This window comes from Schistocerca piceifrons, chromosome 2, assembly GCF_021461385.2.
Source record: "Schistocerca piceifrons isolate TAMUIC-IGC-003096 chromosome 2, iqSchPice1.1, whole genome shotgun sequence".
NCBI lineage: Eukaryota > Metazoa > Arthropoda > Insecta > Orthoptera > Acrididae > Schistocerca > Schistocerca piceifrons.
This window is the reverse complement of record NC_060139.1, coordinates 1,060,440,964-1,060,460,860: the sequence shown is the minus strand read 5'-3', so window position 1 is coordinate 1,060,460,860 and position 19,897 is coordinate 1,060,440,964. Positions and strand designations below refer to the sequence as shown.

Sequence of the window (19,897 nt, the reverse complement as noted above, 5' to 3'; positions counted from 1 at the left end):
TTTTTTAATTGCGACAAGTGTGCATAGGAGCTGTGCAATGGTGGCAGGTTGGGAAGACACGCCAGAAACTACTTTTCAGTAAAGTGACAACAATTGTCCCAGTACAACAATGCCGTTTTTAACCTTAGAGTGACATAAGCAGACCTAACAGAGAACAGCACTTATCAGGGCAAAGCAGAATTAGAAACCAATTTAAAATGAGCGTAGAATATGAAATCGGAAAATGAATCCACACACACGCACACACACGATTGTAGCACCTGAGGTGTAGCAATTGCCACCTGTACATATGGGGGGGGGGGGGGGGGTGCAGTGAATCCTGTTCTGGCATGCCATTTGATGTCTTGATATTCATACAGCTGATTTTCTTTCTCGAAGGATCTCTTTAATTCTCCTATAGACACCATGTCTCTTTCCCACACACATTCATGCATCTACAAGCTTGCACTTCTCACTTTTTGCTTCCCACTTTGCTATTTTGCACTTCTGTTTTTTGTCGTCAGTGTTCCCGTTTGTATACTTCATTTGCTGCATTTTCATATTTTCTCCTTTCATTAATTAATATTAATATCTTCTGTGTTATCAAAGAATTTCTACTGATCCTTGTTTATTAGCTATTTGAGCCACCACTACCTTCAATATTTCATCTCTTCAAAGCTAACCAACCATCTTCTGTTGTATTCCCTTCCCTTGTTTGTCAATTGTTGCCTTAATGATATTTATGAAAGCCACAACAACTTACGGTTCTTTTAATTTAGCAAGCTCTGCACCTACTTAATTTTCTGTCTTTCTGCAATTCATTTAATTTTAATCTGCAATTAATAACCAGTAGATTATGGCTGGAGTCCACATTGCCACTAGTAATACTTTGCAGTTTAAAATCTGGTATTGAAACTATGTTGTACTATTAAATGAACAGTCTGAAAGCTTCTGGAGCCTACAGGTTTCTTCCACATATACCACTCTTCTTTCGTGGTTCTCAAACCATAAAATAGCAATGATTAAATTGTGCTCGCTGCAAAATTCTACCAAGCAGCCTCTCCTTTCATTCCTTTTCACCAGTTTTTTCCTTCTGTTTTTCCCCCCTACTTTTGGAATTCCAGTCCTCATCACCATCACAATGAAATTTTCATCTCCTGTCACTATGTGAATAATTTATCTCTTGATACATTTTTTTCAATCTCTGAAAGTCATCTGCAAAGCTAATTCACATATTAATTAAAAAGTGCGCTATTTTTGTGTATGTTCGCTCCCTGTCTATGTTGGTTATTGATAATATCTTCACTATGTTGTTCATAGTAGCTTAATCTTATTCCCATTTTCTTATTATTAGACCTATTCCTACATTATCCCTATTTGCTTTTGCGTTGATTACCCTCTCCCGGCCTGACCAAAAGTCTTGTTCTCCTGCCACTGCGCCCCTCTAATTCTTACTACATTTATTACTTTTTGTATTTTGGAAGTTTGTTGTAGTACTCCCTCTGTAGACAGGCAGCAGTGAAAAAGTATCAACTGGTAAACAACAGTAGTATTTTCATATGTTGCCTTACCTTAAATATGTTATGTTTTGCTGCAAGGTGAGGCTTTCTACATGGAGATGACTAATACCAAAGTGGCAGTTTGCACAATTGGGTAGTGCAAAGTATATGGGGTGGGCTCTACAACATGAGTCAAGCAAACTAGCTGGTGATATCTTGGAGGGCTGTTATGTATTGTGTATTTTTTATCAGCTATATGAAGAGTTAATTTGAAAATCTTGTAGACAAAATTTTCCTTGTGAAGTTAACTGTTGCACTGTACAATCACAGACACATTTCAGAGCCCTTTGGTAAATAATTGTAGGGTAGTTGTAATGAATCATTATCGGATGTCCCTACCTTTTCCACAAGAATGGTTTCCAATATCATAAAACACAGTTACCAGTTCACCAATACTTTTTGTTTAATGGGACTTGTGTTCCACACGCTTGTTGAGTTTTTATTTGCACTAAAGTGTTCGTGCTTTTTCATGTATCAGACTTTCCTGACTGATAGGTAGTAACCATGTAACTTTGGCTGGGTCTAGCGGACAGTAGGGCAAACTTTTGAAATGTAATTGTAATATCTGAATTGCTGATTCTTGATGTTCCAACAGTAACCCCTCTCTCGTCATTTAAATTTTATTACAATTGATTTTTATGTTAAATAATAGAAAGGAACCCATATTTCTTCTCAGCAGTGCTGTAATGCTCTGGTCCTCTTCTTTTGAACAGGTAGAGTGCTGAAAGTTGATGGAGCCCATGTAGCAGTGAGATTTCCAAGTAATAAGGACACCAAAGAAACCAAAGAATTGTCCAGTGATGACACAATCAATCTTCTTCAAGACTGTCGTCTTATGAGGAAAGATGAACTTCAAGTAAGTTTATTATTAATTATTCAGTATTTATATTATGTAATTTTCTAAGAAGCTAATTGAAGAATTATTATTATTTTTCACTAGTGTAGTACTGATAGATTCAGACTTCTTGAGCTTTGTGTAAGTTGTCATCTGATTTAATTAATAATAAAAATGAGAAGTTAGTCAGTGATCTTATAATTTTAGGTTATTAAGTCCGGAGCGACATCTCGCGCCCCCGATTGCTTCCAGCGCTTCCCTAGGCGTGTGAACGTTGCTGAGGGTGGCCAGATACTAACGTTGACTGTTGATGGAATTGGTAGGAATCTCAATTTTATCGACAAACTGAGTCGCTGAACACATTTCTACATTTAATAAATGATAAAATTCTAATTTACATCTCGTATTTATTTGCAGGAATACACGCTGTCGTCAAAAATAATTCTAAACTCAGCTACGTCATTTACAACCTTAGCACTGGACGAGCTGAACAAGAGAGCCCTTTTCCATCAGATACAAACTCCTTTTTGGGCTTGGATCCTCAAAATATAAGCCTTATCAGTGCAGGAGAGGTGAATATATATGTATGCCTTTGGTTGGTGTGATGAGAGAAGTTCCCTGTATCTTTTATGACTAGAATGTAATGCAGAGTTTTTCACAGCAGTTGTTTGAATCCGCAAGTGTTCTTGAGAATCTGTTGGCTTGGTATTAGAAGTACTGAATAGTCTATTACAAAACTATTCTAAAGGAAAATGTCCAATATTGTATTTTCAAGAACTGCTAGTGATGCACAATTCTTTATATGACTGACCTGTCATGCTAAGAAGAAATGGCTAAATTTAGGGTAACTAAATAATAGCAATCTAAAGGTTAGTCTGAATGATAATGTGAACAATATTTCAATAGTGTTTTATCAGCCATTCCTCTCGAGTGGTAGCTGTGGAAGCAATTTCATAACAATACTTGTTGTCTGATGTTCCCTCTGTGCTTGCACTTGGTGGGAGTTTTGTTTTGCTTTAATTGTGTGCCATTTTGGTTCTCGTCATTTTGGTTGTAGGGTAACACACACAATGGAAGACATTTCTTGTTTCCAGGTGTCAACCAATGTTGAAAGACCCATAGTAGTTCTTGGTGTAGCCTCCACAGGTCGAAATGCAGGCGCTGGGCATCCAGTTGATCATACAGATGGCGTATACTGTCCTGGGATACATTATACCACATCTGCTCAATCTGTTCATGTAGTTCTGCAAATGTTGCTGGTCAAAGAATCACATGGGTCACTCCTCGTCCCATCATATCCCACATGTGCTCGATTGGAGACAAGTCCGTAGATCCTGCTGGCCAGTGAACTTGCAGCATGTCTTGAAGAGTATGTTGAGTTTCACAGACAGTTTGTGGGTGAGCAATATCCTTGTGGAATAACACATCACTTTTGTGTTGCAAGGATGGCAAAAGAGTGGATCTAATAACATTCTGCACATACCAAGTGCTGGTTGGCATCCCATCCAGAAACACCACCATAAGGTTTGGGGTGGGGCAGTGTGTCTTGGGCAAATGCACTCTGCAAGATAGTTCTCACCAGGTCTACGCCATACACACGTGACCATGATTTTGTGTACAGGCAGACTCTGCTTTCATCGCTGAAGACCGCAATGTGCCATTCTATCTTCCAAGTGATCCTCCGATGGTGCCAATCAAGCCATGCATGTCGATGCTGTGGTGTGAACGGAAGACGAGCTAGAGGTGTGTGTGGCTGTAGTTCCACTGCTAATAAGCGGTTCGCAACAGTTTGTGTTGACATGCCTGTGCCTACAAGCCCTCTTATGTATATTGTGTTAACTGTACAATCTGGTACTGCTGCCCATACAATACGTGTGTGGATGTCCAGAATATTGTCTATGCATGTGAGAATGTTCACGTGATCACTGATACCAGCATCATTGCATGACTGATGCAGGACGTCCAACTTGTATATGATTCTCTGAAAGGACCATCCCGCCGCTCAGAAGGCCACAATTTGATACCTTTCAAACTTGCTTTGTTAGCTGTAGGAAGCATGAGAGCATGGTTGCCTGCATGCTTCACAAGTTTCCACCATGGTGAGTCTTCTCGCTGTGAACATTTCCTATGAAGAGGTTCTCTTGTAGCTAGGCCATTATGCCTTCTGTTGGTGGACAATGTTGAACTGTTATAAGTACATCTACTATCCCCTTGGTGGCATATGCCATCTTCGAATGAAAATAGATGTCTTATTTCCAGACGTACTAATTTTTTTATCTGCGGTGTATATCTGGCTGAAGGTATGCATCAAATGTTCACATTTTTGAAGTATGTGGATATTTTCTTTCTGAGCTTGTATACAAAGTAGCTGTATTGCAACAAAAAATATTAGTTTACCACTGAATCCCAGTGAGCTTTATCATGATGCGCCGTAGCTAACATCTGTAATTACTTTTGGTGCACATGTGTGAGCAATCTAAATTCAGCAAGAAATCTCTTCAAATCTTCTGAAGAACGTAGCACTACAACCTTAAAATTATCTCTCATGCCTACCAGACAAAATCAGTAGGAGGACTCTTAGCGTTACTTCTAATATATCCGATCAACCTACAGATCAGAAGAAGGTATGCCGAATATTGGCTCTGAAAGGCCAATTTTGGAAAGCTAGGGAAGTAAATACTAAACTAACACTCACAAGGAGGAGCTTAAAATGTAGATGACTGATGAATGACAATCTGGGACACTACCAGTACGAGGGAGGAGGAGTGTGTGGTATTCTATCAGGTGTTGCAGAACATGCATTGCCATCAAATTTCTTTGAAGGGCATGATCTACTTCCTGATGGGACACGGACCATATCTCTATAGATTCAATATCAGGAAGTTATAGCGATTGTGTTGAATTGATTTTCAATAAGCTACAACCGGAATTAAAAAATCTTAGCAGTAATTCTCATAGTTTCAAGTCCACACTAAGGAATTTACGGACAACTTGCTCCTGTTGTGTCATTGAATTCGTGAAAAAAATTTAGGCAAACATCTGTGTAATATTGTCGATTACACTAACTTATACATTTAGCAGCCTGGTATCTGCATAGGATCTGTGTAAATTTTATTTATTACTAACTTTCTGATGTTAATTTTTCATTTATTGACCCGTTTTATGACCATGGAGATTTGCTCCTCTAGAGGTTTGTTTTGCAGAACTAGATGTGTAAAATAAAATGTGCTCAAATGTGTGTGAAATCTTACGGGACTTAACTGCTAAGGTCATCAATCCCTAAGCTTACACACTACTTAACCTAAATTATCCTAAGGACAAACACACACACACACACACACACACACACACACACACACACACACACACACACACACACGCCTGAGGGAGGACTCGAACCTCTGCCTGGATCAGCTGCACAGTCTATGACTGCAGCACATTAGACCGCTCGGCTAATCATGCACGGCTGTAAAATAAAATAAAAGGTGAACAATGACAGATGCATTTGTGGTGAACCAGGATCACCTGAACATGTAATGATAGTATCTCAATCGAAGGCTAACAGCTGATGCAGATACAGACAACACTTTAACAGACCATAGTTTGTATGCAACAGAGAAACATGCAGTGGTCTGAACAGACGTATCAGATAGGACTTAGGTACAAAACAATTTTCATTTAACATCAGCACTACGTAATGATAATGAATGTGTTATACCCCCAGAATGTATCAGGATTCTCAATTCCTGATGCCAACAATGGGCTGGAAGACAGTGTGTTACATCAGCAGTGTCTGCAGAGCATGACAAAGAAGAGTACGACAGTCACATCCAGTGGACGACACCAACATGCCAGAACATGAGGATCAGTGTGAATGTTGTTCGAATGAGAGGTGCCAGATTCTCAGACTCTCGACTCTGTGAGCCAGGAGTGCTACAGTGCTTCAGATATGTAGACATGGGCTGCAGTTGGTGAATTGTCTTTCAAGTGCATATAAGATAACACACAAACAGTAATTACCTATGTCTAACTGTATCTCTCAAATTTATATTCCTTTTTTTACTATTAATGGTACCTCTGGTCATTATTTTTAACATCAGTTTGTCATTAGATAATACCTTGTCTTCCACAATCTCATTCTCTCTTTCCTCTCTTATGTACTTCTGGAGACGTCCACAGGAGTGGAATCGCCTTTTCAAAACTTATTTATAAGGTGGTGTAGGTTATGGCACCAGGTATGACATTGTGGAGCCATTCATCAAAGTGGACTCTTGTTCGCAAACGATCGAAAAAAGAATTTCGTGTTATACTATAGAGCAAGAGTTCCCAGACTTCTTGTCACTGTGTCCCACTTGACATTTCTAAAAATTTAAGCATACCACTCCGGAAGGTTGAGTGATGCCTGACTACAGCAGGGGTGAGGAACCGATGGTATGGAGGGAATAATTTTTGCCATCTTGCCCAGCGCTGGCAACACACACAGTTTTTCCATCATGCCTATCAACTACTGTGTGTGGCAGAAATGTGACACACACACAAGTAATAAGGTTTCATGGTAGCACTTTTTTGCAAAGTCGTTTATGGTCGCATGTACAGATTTGCAGCAAGTAATGTGAAATTAAATTATGCCAGTTCTGAAACATATATTCATTGAGTAAGAGAGGAATGACATTTTAAATATTTATTAAACTTTCACATCACAAATAATGTAAACGAGTTGTCCAAGAGAGTAATAAACTGAAGATGGAAAGTAGTAAATAAGAGTCAAGAAATTGCAATCTAATCGAGCTTTGGTGGTAAATCAGACCTCAAAATCAGTAATTAGTTTTCTAATGAAAAAACATCTACATGCTTCGGTTAGAAGAGTGTTGCTGTTTTACCTTTAATCAGAATTTCAAAGTCTGGCTCTATTGAGCTCAACTTAACTCTTAACATTTCTTCAACAGTAAGTCTGTTTTGGTATTCACTTTTTGAAGTACTTCCACCCCGCATTCATGTATGTAAGTAGTATCAAATGACTTTCAAACTCAGATTGCTTGTCTGAAAAGAGAAGGGCATTTTTTATTTCCCTCTCAAAAAGAAAGCAGAGTTTTCTTTTTGAAAGCATCTTCCACCGAACTGCGCTAGTAAAGTCAATGAAAGTGTGTTTCATGATTACTTCTTCCAGTACTTTTTGTGGAAATTGATTTCTTATCCAATCATTTTTGTGAAATCTTTGGGAAAATCCTTTTCAAAACTTTTTTGAAGGCCCTCTAAATGTATAATAAAGTCTCAAACTAAATCTTCCATGGGAGTTAGTTCACTGTCTTCCAAAAATCATGTAAGAGTAAGCAATGCCAAAAAGTTATTGCTCAATACTTGTGAACTAAAAGCAATCAACTTTCTTTCAAAAGACAATATTTTTGTAGCCTGCTAAGACAGTTGTTCTGACACATCCTTGTCGACCCGTATTGAAAATGTGAAGCTTATTAAAGACATCAGCTAAATAAACCAATCTTTATAACACCGACCATTGACAAAAAAATTCATGTCATTGTTTTTGTCAGCGATAAATAGAAAATCCTTGGCCCTCAGTTCAAATATTTGGTTTCAAATCATGCTATGAGAGAGCCATCTGACCTCACTTTTGACAACAATTAAATGGCATAAAAAAATCAGTATTACACACACACACACACACAGACAGAGGTTGGACCTTACTCTGTGCATTTATTCACAAGGAATACCTTCATAGTACAGTGATTCTTTTAAACAAAATTTACAAGGCAAAATTCTTCTTGACACAACACACACATAGTACATCAGGTGAAGGTGATACCCAGAATTTACTTATCAGGGAGAGTGATACTCAGAATTTAATTATGATAAGGAAATAGTTTTTCTTTAAAATGTCTCAGGTCTTTTAAAAGAAAAAAGATGAAGTTAAAACGTTATAAAATATTACTGCTAGTGAAGCAAGGAAACAAAAATCCCATCACATCTAGAGCTTTCTCTTATCAAAGCAGGAAATTTTACGTAATCTTAATATCTTTCTTCTCCAAAAGGTAACACGTTAAATTGGATCTTAACATTTCTCTTAAAAAAACCAATTAGTTTAATCTTAATTTTCCCTGACCAAAGTAACACTTTTAACTAAGGCTTTATCAAAAGATAAAACATGCATAAATATCATACAATAACAGCAACCCCCACAATGAAACACCTGTGATGTTTGCAATAGACAATTCTCACACACCAGTGCTTTGACAGTATCCCCTAAAAATGCAATTTACAAATTAGTGAACCAACAAGTTACTTGGTTTCTCTTGGATCCAAGAGCTTGCCCTTGTGTCACAGAGTAGTTCAGTTACAGTCAAACCTGAACCAGCACATGTCACACATTACCAGTTGGAGACTCTTATCTGATAAATACCACCAGCAGGCTATTCGGACTTAGAAATATTAAAATAGAATTGTTGCCATGCTGCCACCACTCTTACATTCTGCAGTAAGACCATAAACATGATGCACAGTACCTTATTTCTCACTGTACCAAACACTCCATGTTGCCCACATGTCTGTAAACAAGACTAATCATCTGTCTTGCATACTCTGGTTCACTCAGGCCTGTATATAACCAGTGCAGCTCCAAAGTCCACCACAACCTCCCACAGCGTTGGTTAGTAGTTTTCAGTGCAGTTCCCCTTCTCCGCGTTGACAGCATTTGTTTTCTTCACCATGCCTTCAAAGACCCAGTCACCTGCCCACCATTCTGTTTCTCCCACTCTGCTCGCGTGGCTCTGGTCTCGTGCCCAAGTAGCTGCCCATTCCCACCAGTGGAAATTGGCTACCAACGGCCGATAGGCTGCATGGCGAATTTGAAATGTGTGGGCAAACGACACAGTATGAAGAAGTAAACTTTTAAATTTACTTCCAAGATTTTCACACAACAGCATGAATGGCTGCAAGTTTAGAGCCTTTATTTTGGTGAAGTGTGTAACTTTCACAGGTTTGTCAAAACAATATGAAGAGTATCATACATATCCTTAGAAGCAAGTGCTTCTCGGTGTGTTACACAGTGTGTGCTTCAACATCGGTTCAGCTTTCATTCACTTTTGTTGCCAACCCTGTGACAATACATTACCTTGGCCCCGTCTGCACAGACAGCAACACATTTTTTGCAAAGGAATACCTACTTTTAACAAATAAAGGTCAGTCATATTGAAAATGTTTTCTGCTGTAGCATTTGACTAAAGTAGTTTGTTGATAAAAACTCTTTCTCTAAACTATATTGTGAAGAGGACAGATTGCTACTCACCGCAAAGATGACAGAGTTGGCAGACCGGCATGATGAACAGATTGTTCCATTGTAGCTTTTGGCCAAAGCCTTATTCAGAAAAGAGAAACACACACACACACACACACACACACACACACACACACACATATATGACAACTTCCTGTGATCATTGGCCAGACAACAACAGAAACACATTGAACGGGAGTAGTGTGGGTGGGGGGAAGGGGAGAAGGATAGCAGGGTACAGGTGGGGGAAGAGGAATCAGCATTGCCTGAAGGACCATGCAGAGACATTAGCCTGTGGGACAGGGCTGATAGGCACAGTGTTGGGAGGCTGTATTGGGGGGGGGGGGGGGGGCAAAATGGGGAGCGGAAAGGAGAGGAACAGAGGAGGGAAAAGACCGGTGGATTCACGAGCAGAAAGCAGTGCACAATGAGGATGAGGGGAGATAAATTGAGAGGAGGTGACAGGACAGGTAGTGGAAACAATTTGGTGGAGTGTGTGAGGAGAGTAAGCTAATGGTAGGTTGAGGCTGGGATGATTTTGTTCAGGAAAGCTAGTGGTGGATGGGAGGGTCAGATGGCCTGCGTTGTAAAGCAGCTGTTGAAATAAAGTATGTTATTTACAGCTGCATATTGTGGCACACAGTGGTCCACTTTGCTCTTGGCCACAGTTTGGTGGTGACCATCCATCCTCTTAAACATAATGACTAGGATGTTGTGGAGGTTGGGTGGGTGACGAAACACCACTTTAGGAGGGGTGGAAGGATCTAGGGTAGGGTGTCATTCATTTCAGATGATGATAGATAACAAAACCCCTGACAAAGGATGTAGTTCGGGTTTACAGTTGTGAGTGGTATTAGGTGATGAAGGGGTCACTCCTTTGTGGCTGGTTCTTGGGGGGGGGGGGGGGGGGGGGAGAATCGGGAGTTTGTGGAATATTGTATGGGAAATCGGGAAATCTGTTTGTGAACTCCGTCTGGGGCATAGTGTCTGTTTGTAAACGCCCATTCAGCATATTCGTGTTGCAGTTTGACAGAAGTTGCTGGAGATAGTGGTCATATGTGTGTAAGCTTTGATTGATTGTGTGTGTGTGTGTGTGTGTGTGTGTCATTTACTGATGAAGGCTGTGGCCGAAAGCTTTATGTGAGTGTCTTGTAATTGTGCCTGTCTGTAACTTGATGTGTTTTCTTTACGGTACGTTGCAATCGTAGAGGTAACACTTTGTAGGGATGTGAAATGGAATGATCACATTGTCTCAGTTGCAGGTAAAGCAAGTGGTAGACTTCAGTTTAATGGTAGAAAACTGGGGAAGTGCAGTCAGTCTACAAAGTGGATTGCTTACAAATTACTCGTGCAACGATCCTAGCATACTGCTCAAGTGTATGGGACCCATACCAAATTGCACTAACGGGGGGTATTTAATGTAGATGGAGAAGAGCAGCACGAATGTTTACAGATTTTGTTAATCTGTGGGGAGTGTCACAGACACTGTAGGAACTGAACTGGAAGACTGTTGAAGATTGATGTAAACTATCCCGAGAAAGTCAGCTAATGAAGTTTCATGAGCTGGCTTTAAATGATTACTCTAGGAATATATTACAATCCCGTATGTATGACTCACATAGGGATCATGGGGATAACATTAGAATAATTACTGCACACAGAGAGGCATTTAAATAATCATTCTTCCCTTGCTCTATACATGAATGGAACAGGAAGAAACGCTAATAACGGGTACCCCTGGGTCATACTTTAGCTATGCACCCTATGTTTCGAATGCCTACCAATAAGACCCGATCAAAATCGCACTATCTTTAAAACAAGATGAATCATTCCTGGCTAAGGCTGTGACAACTAATGAAGGGTGGAATGAGAAAGATACAATCAGAACTTCTGTCTTCTGTGTACAGTCCAAAACATGCACATGCACTAAATCCATTTTCTTTAAATTAAACAGACACTTTTTTTAATCAGTCAGTTTTCTTAGTGTCATTTTACTTTAAAAATAAAGTAATAAGACAGAATAATTTTACTTACATAAGTATGTGTTTAATGTAATTGTACATGCACCATTTAAATGGCCTTGTGTACCACTATCACTGTCTGGAAAACTGTGCTCTCTAGAAGCTGAAATGCTTGTAATAGTATTTGTTCAGAGTTGTGGTGTAGCAGAGTGGTTAAGATACATTCCTGACATGCAGAAGGTTTGCATCAGAATCTCTTCAGTACTTACGAATCTCCTCAGTACTTTGAAATTATTTGTGGGTAAATCATTATTGATATGACTTATTATTATTTTATTCAGTTAATTTGTTTAAATGTAATTTTTTATTTCTAATCCTTTACCCCATCATTTTCCTCATAAAAAGTTATGTTTCAAATTTTTTTTTTTTACAATTTCCATCCATAAAATGTCTTACTTAATAATTAAAATCACATTGACAAAGATTCCAAACAAAAAGGAAAAATATGAGAGCAAATGAAAAAGTTCACAATGATGAAAATGACATGGTAAAGGATCAGAAATAAAAAAATGCATTTAAACCAATTAAGTGAATAAAAGTAATAATCAACCAATTAAGTGAATAAAAGTAATAATCAGTCATACCAATAAAGATTTAAAAGTATAAAATTTAAAAGCACCCAACGAGATTTTAACCCACAACCTTTTGCCCATCAGGAAAGTATCTTAACAATTGTGCTACATCGCTACTCTACATAACACATTTATATTTAAGTGTCTAGAGAACCAGGCGAAATTCTTTTTTGTTGATTACTTGCAAATGAGGGCACACTTTGATGAATGGCTGCAGGGTGTTGATACCTGGGACCTAAAACTACAGCATCATATGGGTCGTTTCAGAAAAGTTGATCCAGTTGCAAGGGACCTCTCTTTGTAAGTAGTGTAATGTGATGTTGGTTTTTGGAGATTTACAGGTAAGTTATTTGTAAATGAAGGAGAAGAAAATTATAAATGTACTGTGACTTGAAATAAACTCTCCAGTTAGCTGTATAACAGTGAATTGTGGTCTATTAATGTAGTCATCGTTTATAGTCAACCAGAACACTTTGTTAAAACTGTTGTCATGGTTCATTTTTAAAGTTTAATACTATTTATCAAGCCAAGTTGTTGATAACATGTTTCATTACGGATTTGTATTGAGAGCAGAGTAAAATGTCTTCACATTGAGATCTTTTCAAAGTCTGTATTTTAAAAACAGGGTAGTGAAAATGTGGTGATCTTACGTGACGGGAACAGTACTCTGTACCCTCTGGCACGAGACTGTGCTGACAGCATCCGTGATCCTCAATGGCTAGATCTGCCTCCTGTTCGATGCATCGGTGCTGGAACTGTAGCTCTCGGAGGCTCGTTGCGTAGCCAGGTTGCCGTGCTAGCGTTGGCTGTAGAACCGCAGTTGCTTTTACCTAGGCTACTACGCTGCGACCTGGAAGGTGTTCGTTCTGTTCTCTCATCACTCGACTCACGGACAATTGGTGAGTAGCTCAGCAACACAGCATCTACAAACTTTGTAGAAGTTCAATATAGTATCCAATTTGTGTGGAATTCATATATAAAATTTTTGTGCAAATAAATATATATATAAATGATTTTTACCTTTTCAGATGCTATATTAAATGAACGTTGTGATGGTAACAGGAACATTCTGCATGCTTGTGTTACAATGTGTGCACCGACATCGAACAAGGATGGAGAACAAGGTAAGAATTGGTGAATTAATTCATAGTTTCATTAAACCACAATGAGTTTTCGATCTGTTTTTGTCCCCCACTCCACCTCTGTCCCCACAGGCTTCATCCTGTTAATTCAGCCTATAAATGGTCATTATGTACAGTACTGTTGAAACTGTTTCTTGTGGTGCTACCCACTTCAGCCGAGATGGGGCACTTTATGGTTATTCTTCAGTTTAATTTGATGCTTTTGCTCTGAAGTATGTAGACTGTTGTATACCGTCGGAAACAACATGGTACATTGTGTGGAGGTTCAATGAGAAAGTAGTACTTGCTCTACAGTAACCTCATTTTACAATGATGGTCTAAGAGGTATTTTGATAAGGGATTGGTCCATAACCATTGTGTAGTTGCCAAATATGGCAATTGTGGTTTACATCAAAGAAAAATTTTGTTGAAAAAACTAATGTACAGGAAAAGACAGATTGCTACTTACCATAAAAAAGGACATGTCAAGTTGCAGACAGGCACAATTAAGATACTCGCACACACACACACACACACACACACACACACACACACACACACACACACACACACAGGGTGTGTGTGTGTGCGCGCGCGCGTGCGCATGTAGTGTAGATGAAAGGTATAAGTGAGTGTCTTTTAATTGTGCATGTCTGCAACTTGACCTGTCTTCTTTATGGTAAGTAGCAATCTGTCTTTTCCTATATTGTTGATAATCCTACTTGGAGTTTCCGTTGTTTAATCTGTACTCAGCGTCAAGAGGAAAAATGTGTAATACTGCTAACAAGACATTTGTGAAAGTAAAAGGGACACAATAATTTGCTTTGTGAATTAATAGTTCCATCATCAAGAAGGGCAAAGGGATATGTTGGGAAGCTTAAGAAGGAAGGGAGATCATTCGTCTTTTGCTTTCCAAATTATCACGAAAATTGCATGTGTTCAAAACAAAAATTATTACTTGGAAAATGGCATAGTAAAAGAGATATGGGTTTTTGAAAAAGAATATATGTATTTCAAACACACATTTATTAAACTGTAAGTCATACAACAATGGAACTTGTGACACACTTCTAGTTCGTCCCATACTTGGGTAAGCGTGTACATCATCACTGATGTTTAATGGCAGTACGGATCTGGTTTTCAACTCTTCTAGGTGCTGTGATAGCGTTGTTGCATAAACATTATTCGTAATGAAACTCTTCAGGGACAAGTCACAGGGCAGCTGATCCAGTGACAGGAAGCCAGCTGAGAAGCGCAGTTGCTGGCTGTTTGATGACCAATCCAACAGCTTGGCAGAGTTTCATTCAGATTTTCACACATTTGGCAACTCAAGTGGTGGAGTGCCCCATCTTGTTGAAAAATACATGTTTTCTTTTATACGTACAGTAAATGTATTATGTAGTTCGTATAATTATTTTGTTGTGTTTTTCTCTTGTTTTTTAGGTTAGAATCAACTTTTGTTGCACAAGTTCCATAACAGTGCTGGAAATCGTAAGTAACACCGAATGATAAATTCACATTATGGAACTTGGGCTATAAAAGTTGATTCTAATCTAAAAAACATGAGAAAAAAACAACAAAATAAAATATAGCAGCATATTATATCTACCACATAATACGTTTATTGTAGGTGTAAAAGGAAACATGTATTTCAGGCCACGGATGATGCTTCCCAAATAAAAGAAGCAAAATGCGAGTGGCAATAAACAAACTGCCTTCATTTAGTTGCATAGATGGTACATACCTCCACGAATTTAAAGTAACTAAGGGAAAGACGGAAAAAAATGACGACTTTGTAATAGATTTAGTCTTTTTTAAAGCCTGTATTATAACCATGGATTCATAGCATTGACAATAGAAGTGTTTGTATGTGTGGGAGGGGGAGGGGGTGGGGTGATGTGTCACAGATAGGTAGCTGCTGCCATTTTTCACAGAAGTTTTGCATCAGTCACACTTCATCTACAAGAAAAGTTCTCTATTACATGATGTGTTCTCTGCCACCTCTGGATGTGACCAAGAAAATATGTGCAGGTGGCATGGTTTTATGCTTAATGTGACAGCACCATTTAGAACTGAACTGTCTGAAGCTAGACGTTCCTTAGTTGTTCTCTTTGGTGACTGTTTCATATTCATTAAATAAATGAAAAAGAGCCAAAAATTTTCCTTCCTTTTAGTGCAATGTTGCACTGTGTGAATGACATCCATTCTGTTTTTAAAGATTGAATTTGCAATCTCGTTCTGTTTTATTTTGTGCACATTATCAGAAGGTATTGTGTAGTTGACAGGGGAAAGTATTGTTAATTTGCATGTTTAACTTTTTTCCTTTAACCACTTAAGGATTTTTTCAAATTATATTCCAAAAAATAATAATCTTTCATTAATGAAAAACATTGTATAATGAATGACACTACATGTAGACATCATCAGTAATAAACTCATGCGTATACTTTCGCACTGGACTCTTGACTAAAATATCCTGAAACGTGAAAGTAATTTTTTTTAGTTTCTGTGTAGCTTTGAAGTCTAACTATGTATTTCACAATGGATCAGTAGATTCCTGTACCCGCCAGGTTAGCCGAGGGTGCTAATGTACTGTTTCCAAGACTCAAGTAGGGACGCTGGCCCTGGATCGAATCCGCCCGACGTGTTCACGATGAGGGCCAGTGAGCCAGCCAGACATTAGCAAAATGTTCGCACTATTTCATGTCCTACACCAGACGCAGACAGCTGGGGTACACTAATTTCGTCCTGGTCGGTTTGGGGTGGCGACAGGAGGGGCATCCGCCCACCCTCTCACACTAACATCATCAAATCCATAGTAACAAGGCCGACCCCACGTTGAAATGGGACAGAGGCCCCGGAAATTGATGATGATCATCATCAGTAGATTCCTGTGAACATAAGACTTGGAGGGGCTAGCTGGAGCACAGTTGATATATTTCTCTTGTACCACTGGCAAGTACTTGTCACTCAACTGTCAAACTGTAGTCACTTTCAGTCTATAGTGAAGTAACATCACACTCTTGTTCAGTTTTTGAGTTGCTAAATTGAATGTCAGACTCAGGATCAGTATAGTAATCCTTTTTTTTTTTAAAGCATTGCTTAAACAACAATACAGGAGAGTCTGAAAGTGTGTGTTTTGTCCTCAAGTATTCGAGGCAGCACACAGTAGAGGTGATACCTAAAGGCAACTGCCTCAATCAAAACACAGCAGCCAAGCTACAAATGTAGTACCAGATGCTTTCTAGTAACTATCAGCACTGAAATGGATATAATTGTTTTTTCTTAAGTTGCCTGAGTTTATTCAGGATTTTAAGTTTGTCAAAATATTAAAAACGAGATAACTCGAAATTTTATTTTCAGGAGTTAAGAAACAAGAAAAAAATGTTACTTCATGTGAAGGAAGGCTGAGGAAAGAAATAAAGAAAAATATTGTAGAGTGGCTATGGCCCATAATGGGAAGTTGTTTTTTGTCATTTTGTATTAAAAAAACTTGTAGTAATGAAAATTGAATCTAATCGGTTTTGAAAGTCGAATTGTAATAAAATCGTATTAAAATTATCAGTTCTTTCATTCATTACTAATTTTGTAACAATAAACAAATAATTACACCCCATTGTAAATACAGAGATTAGAATAGGAACAAAAGTGTAAGTTAAAAATATGCATTGAACATTAAAATACGCCTACTAAATTACAATCTCAAACCCAAAACAAGATTCATTCTTGTTGTCATTGGAGATCAAAGACCGGGACAGTAGATTCTATATTATGGTAAACGTCTTGTAGGTTCTACCCTGCAGACAACACAATTCTTCATAGTTTGTTACAAAAAACATCCCATTTCATGGGAGGAGGGAGGTAGATCATTTATCAGGATGCAAGATGTGTAATATTGATTTTATGAGACAGAAGTATAAAAAATTTAAGAGAACTAACAAGTGGTTTCATTCTCTGTGCCAATCTGTTTTATGCACTCTGTTCCTTACTGCTGACATTTGTACACATTTCCGTAGAACACAGGTCTGAGCACTGTTTATAGATTCTAATGTTTGTTTCATTATAGCTTTTAAAAGATTACTTGTTATGCATGAATTTGAAAAACTTTTTATGTATTCACACATTTGTATATTATTCTGTCTTGGCTCCCAAAGACTTATGGGCAAAATAGCAATGATCTTTCATTTATATTGTAGAAATGTTTCGTAATAAACTTCCATGGATCCCCTCCATCTATATCAAATGTGTTTTCTGCTCCTCAGAGGGCAGTAACAGCAACAGTTCGGGGCTAGAGTCTATCAACGTGATCACCAATGCCTTAGGTTCACGATCTGTGAGCCTGCGTGAGATGATGAGAAGAGCTACAGCAGCTGTGAGGTCTGGTGAGTGGCAGTGAAAGATGTATTGCAATGCAACATGTCGGTGGGGTCCTGTTTTTTTGTCTTAGTTCAGTACCCACCCATGAATAATTTTGCATTATTCCATGATAACTATTTCATAGTGAAGATCTTGTTCGTGAACAGGCTCGGGAAATTGTTTAACATGCAACAGCAGGTTACATAATTGTGCAGGAGTGCAGCAACAACATTTTGTTTCGTTGCTGATGTATAACAAAGAAAACGTCAAATTTTAGGTGCATGAATTTTAAATTATTGTAGCCTTGCTTGAACTGATCCTCAAAAATTATTTTTTGTTGTTTGAAGTATTAAGTCAGATTTGCCATTGCCTTTTAGATGTTGACAGTTAATTCTTAATGTCATTTTCTAGTTATTGAAGTTGAAGGTGGTGTGTCATGGTTTTGGTTAGAAGTGTCTGTAAATGATACTGATCTTTGTGAACATAAGCTGCTGTAGGAATATGCAAACAAAAAAGATTAGTCATAGAAAGAAATTATTATGAAACAGTTTTTCTGCATAACATCTCTTCAGCGTGAAATGTACATTACTCTGTCAACTGAGCTTAGAAGTGTATGTGCAGGGTGGGAAGTTAAAGTGTGCCTTATTTGAGAACATATCTGCAAGAGGTGTACAACCTTCCGGAATTACGCTGTAAGTTTATTGTAACACAGTATCCCGTATTATGGGAGCAGGAAATGGGAAACTCGCATACATTGTTAAAAGATTGTCCTTCCAGTTCTACTTCTGGATTAGGTTTTTCATACTCAGAGTGCAGTATATTGTTTTCGCAAATGTAATATTGTTAAACTGTGCTTACAGAGATATTCACATAGTTTTGTTTTCAAAAGAAAGAATTGTCTCAGGAATTTGCAAATCAGGATACAAAATCTGCATATAATGTTCTGGTCCTAATTACAAGTACTTATCTTCGTTTGTGAATTTTTCCCAGCTCCTGTGGCTCACTTAATGAGTAAATATGTTGTGCAAATGCATTCTATCTCTCTCTCCCTCCCTCCCTCCAACCTCAGCAAAGTCCCAAATTGAAACATTAATTACTGGATTAATTATAGTTATTGTTGCAGAACGCGAAGTGGCTGTTGACAGCAGTGCACATCAACATATTTCAGATGAACCTATTCCAACCCTTAGCTGGCCTCCTGAAACATTTGATCCTGCGTCAGGTGATGAAGACAGCTTGATGGGGCTCGGTGGATCAAACGCTGCAAATAATAAACCATCTGCAAGTGGTAAGTATTTTTTGTATACACTTCTACACAGCTGTCAGTTAAATGCTATATTGTAACTGTTGTGGTTGTTTATATTAGGTTCAACTTCTGGTGCAAGTCCTAGCAACTCGTATGTCGTGGATCCCATAGAACGGAAAAACAATGCAATTGTGTCGTTGCGCTTACTCTGTGAGAGTCCAGGTCTTGCCCCTCATCTGGGCACATTACTTGGTGCAAAGTAAGTCATATCTTTTTCACTGTAATATGTTTTACTAATTCATAAATCGTAATGGTCTGGGAAGGGGTAAGGATACACACACACACACACACACACACACACACACACACACACACACACACACTCTACAGGTTTAGAAGTACGTCAGTTGTAAACTTCTTGCTACTTTTTGTTTGTCACTAGGCAACAACAAGTGCTATGTCCATCAAGATGTATCTTTGGACACAAGTGCTATCTAACACTCTATTCCTACCTTTATTTCCAAAATACTTGCAACAAAGAAATTGTATGTAAATCAGAGGTAATACTTTCCACATTTACTAGTTTACATTTCAAATGCTAAATGGTTAGACTCGTTGAAGCTCAGGAAGTTGTGGCTGGATTATGATGTGGAAAACATTCCTCTGTTGTAAATTCTGGACATTGCTTTGACTGTGTGTGATAAGGCATTTGTTTCTCACAATTATGAATTCCATAAAATAACTTAAAAATGGAACATAATGTAGTTATCGAGCTGCACAATTGAAAACTTCCAAATGAACTGGGGAGTACCTGGTTATGACTGAGTTACTCCACATGTTTGTGATTTTTAGACAACCATTTGTACACGGGCTATATGCACGTATGTTCAAACTATAAATGAGTAACCATTTCACCACCACTT

At 38.3% G+C, this 19,897-nt stretch overlaps 1 protein-coding gene across 1 annotated transcript in view; it reads left to right on the top strand.

Moving 5' to 3' along the window:
• LOC124777488 (E3 ubiquitin-protein ligase UBR5) overlaps nt 1–19,897 on the top strand; it is a 344,177-nt gene that overhangs the window by 98,007 nt on the left and 226,273 nt on the right. Inside the window, exons 11-18 of the mRNA XM_047252926.1 lie at nt 2,252–2,394; nt 2,581–2,692; nt 2,791–2,945; nt 12,877–13,150; nt 13,280–13,375; nt 17,635–17,754; nt 18,852–19,016; nt 19,095–19,233. Coding sequence (XP_047108882.1) covers nt 2,252–2,394; nt 2,581–2,692; nt 2,791–2,945; nt 12,877–13,150; nt 13,280–13,375; nt 17,635–17,754; nt 18,852–19,016; nt 19,095–19,233 — 1,204 coding nt within the window. The remainder of the gene's footprint in view (nt 1–2,251; nt 2,395–2,580; nt 2,693–2,790; nt 2,946–12,876; nt 13,151–13,279; nt 13,376–17,634; nt 17,755–18,851; nt 19,017–19,094; nt 19,234–19,897) is intronic.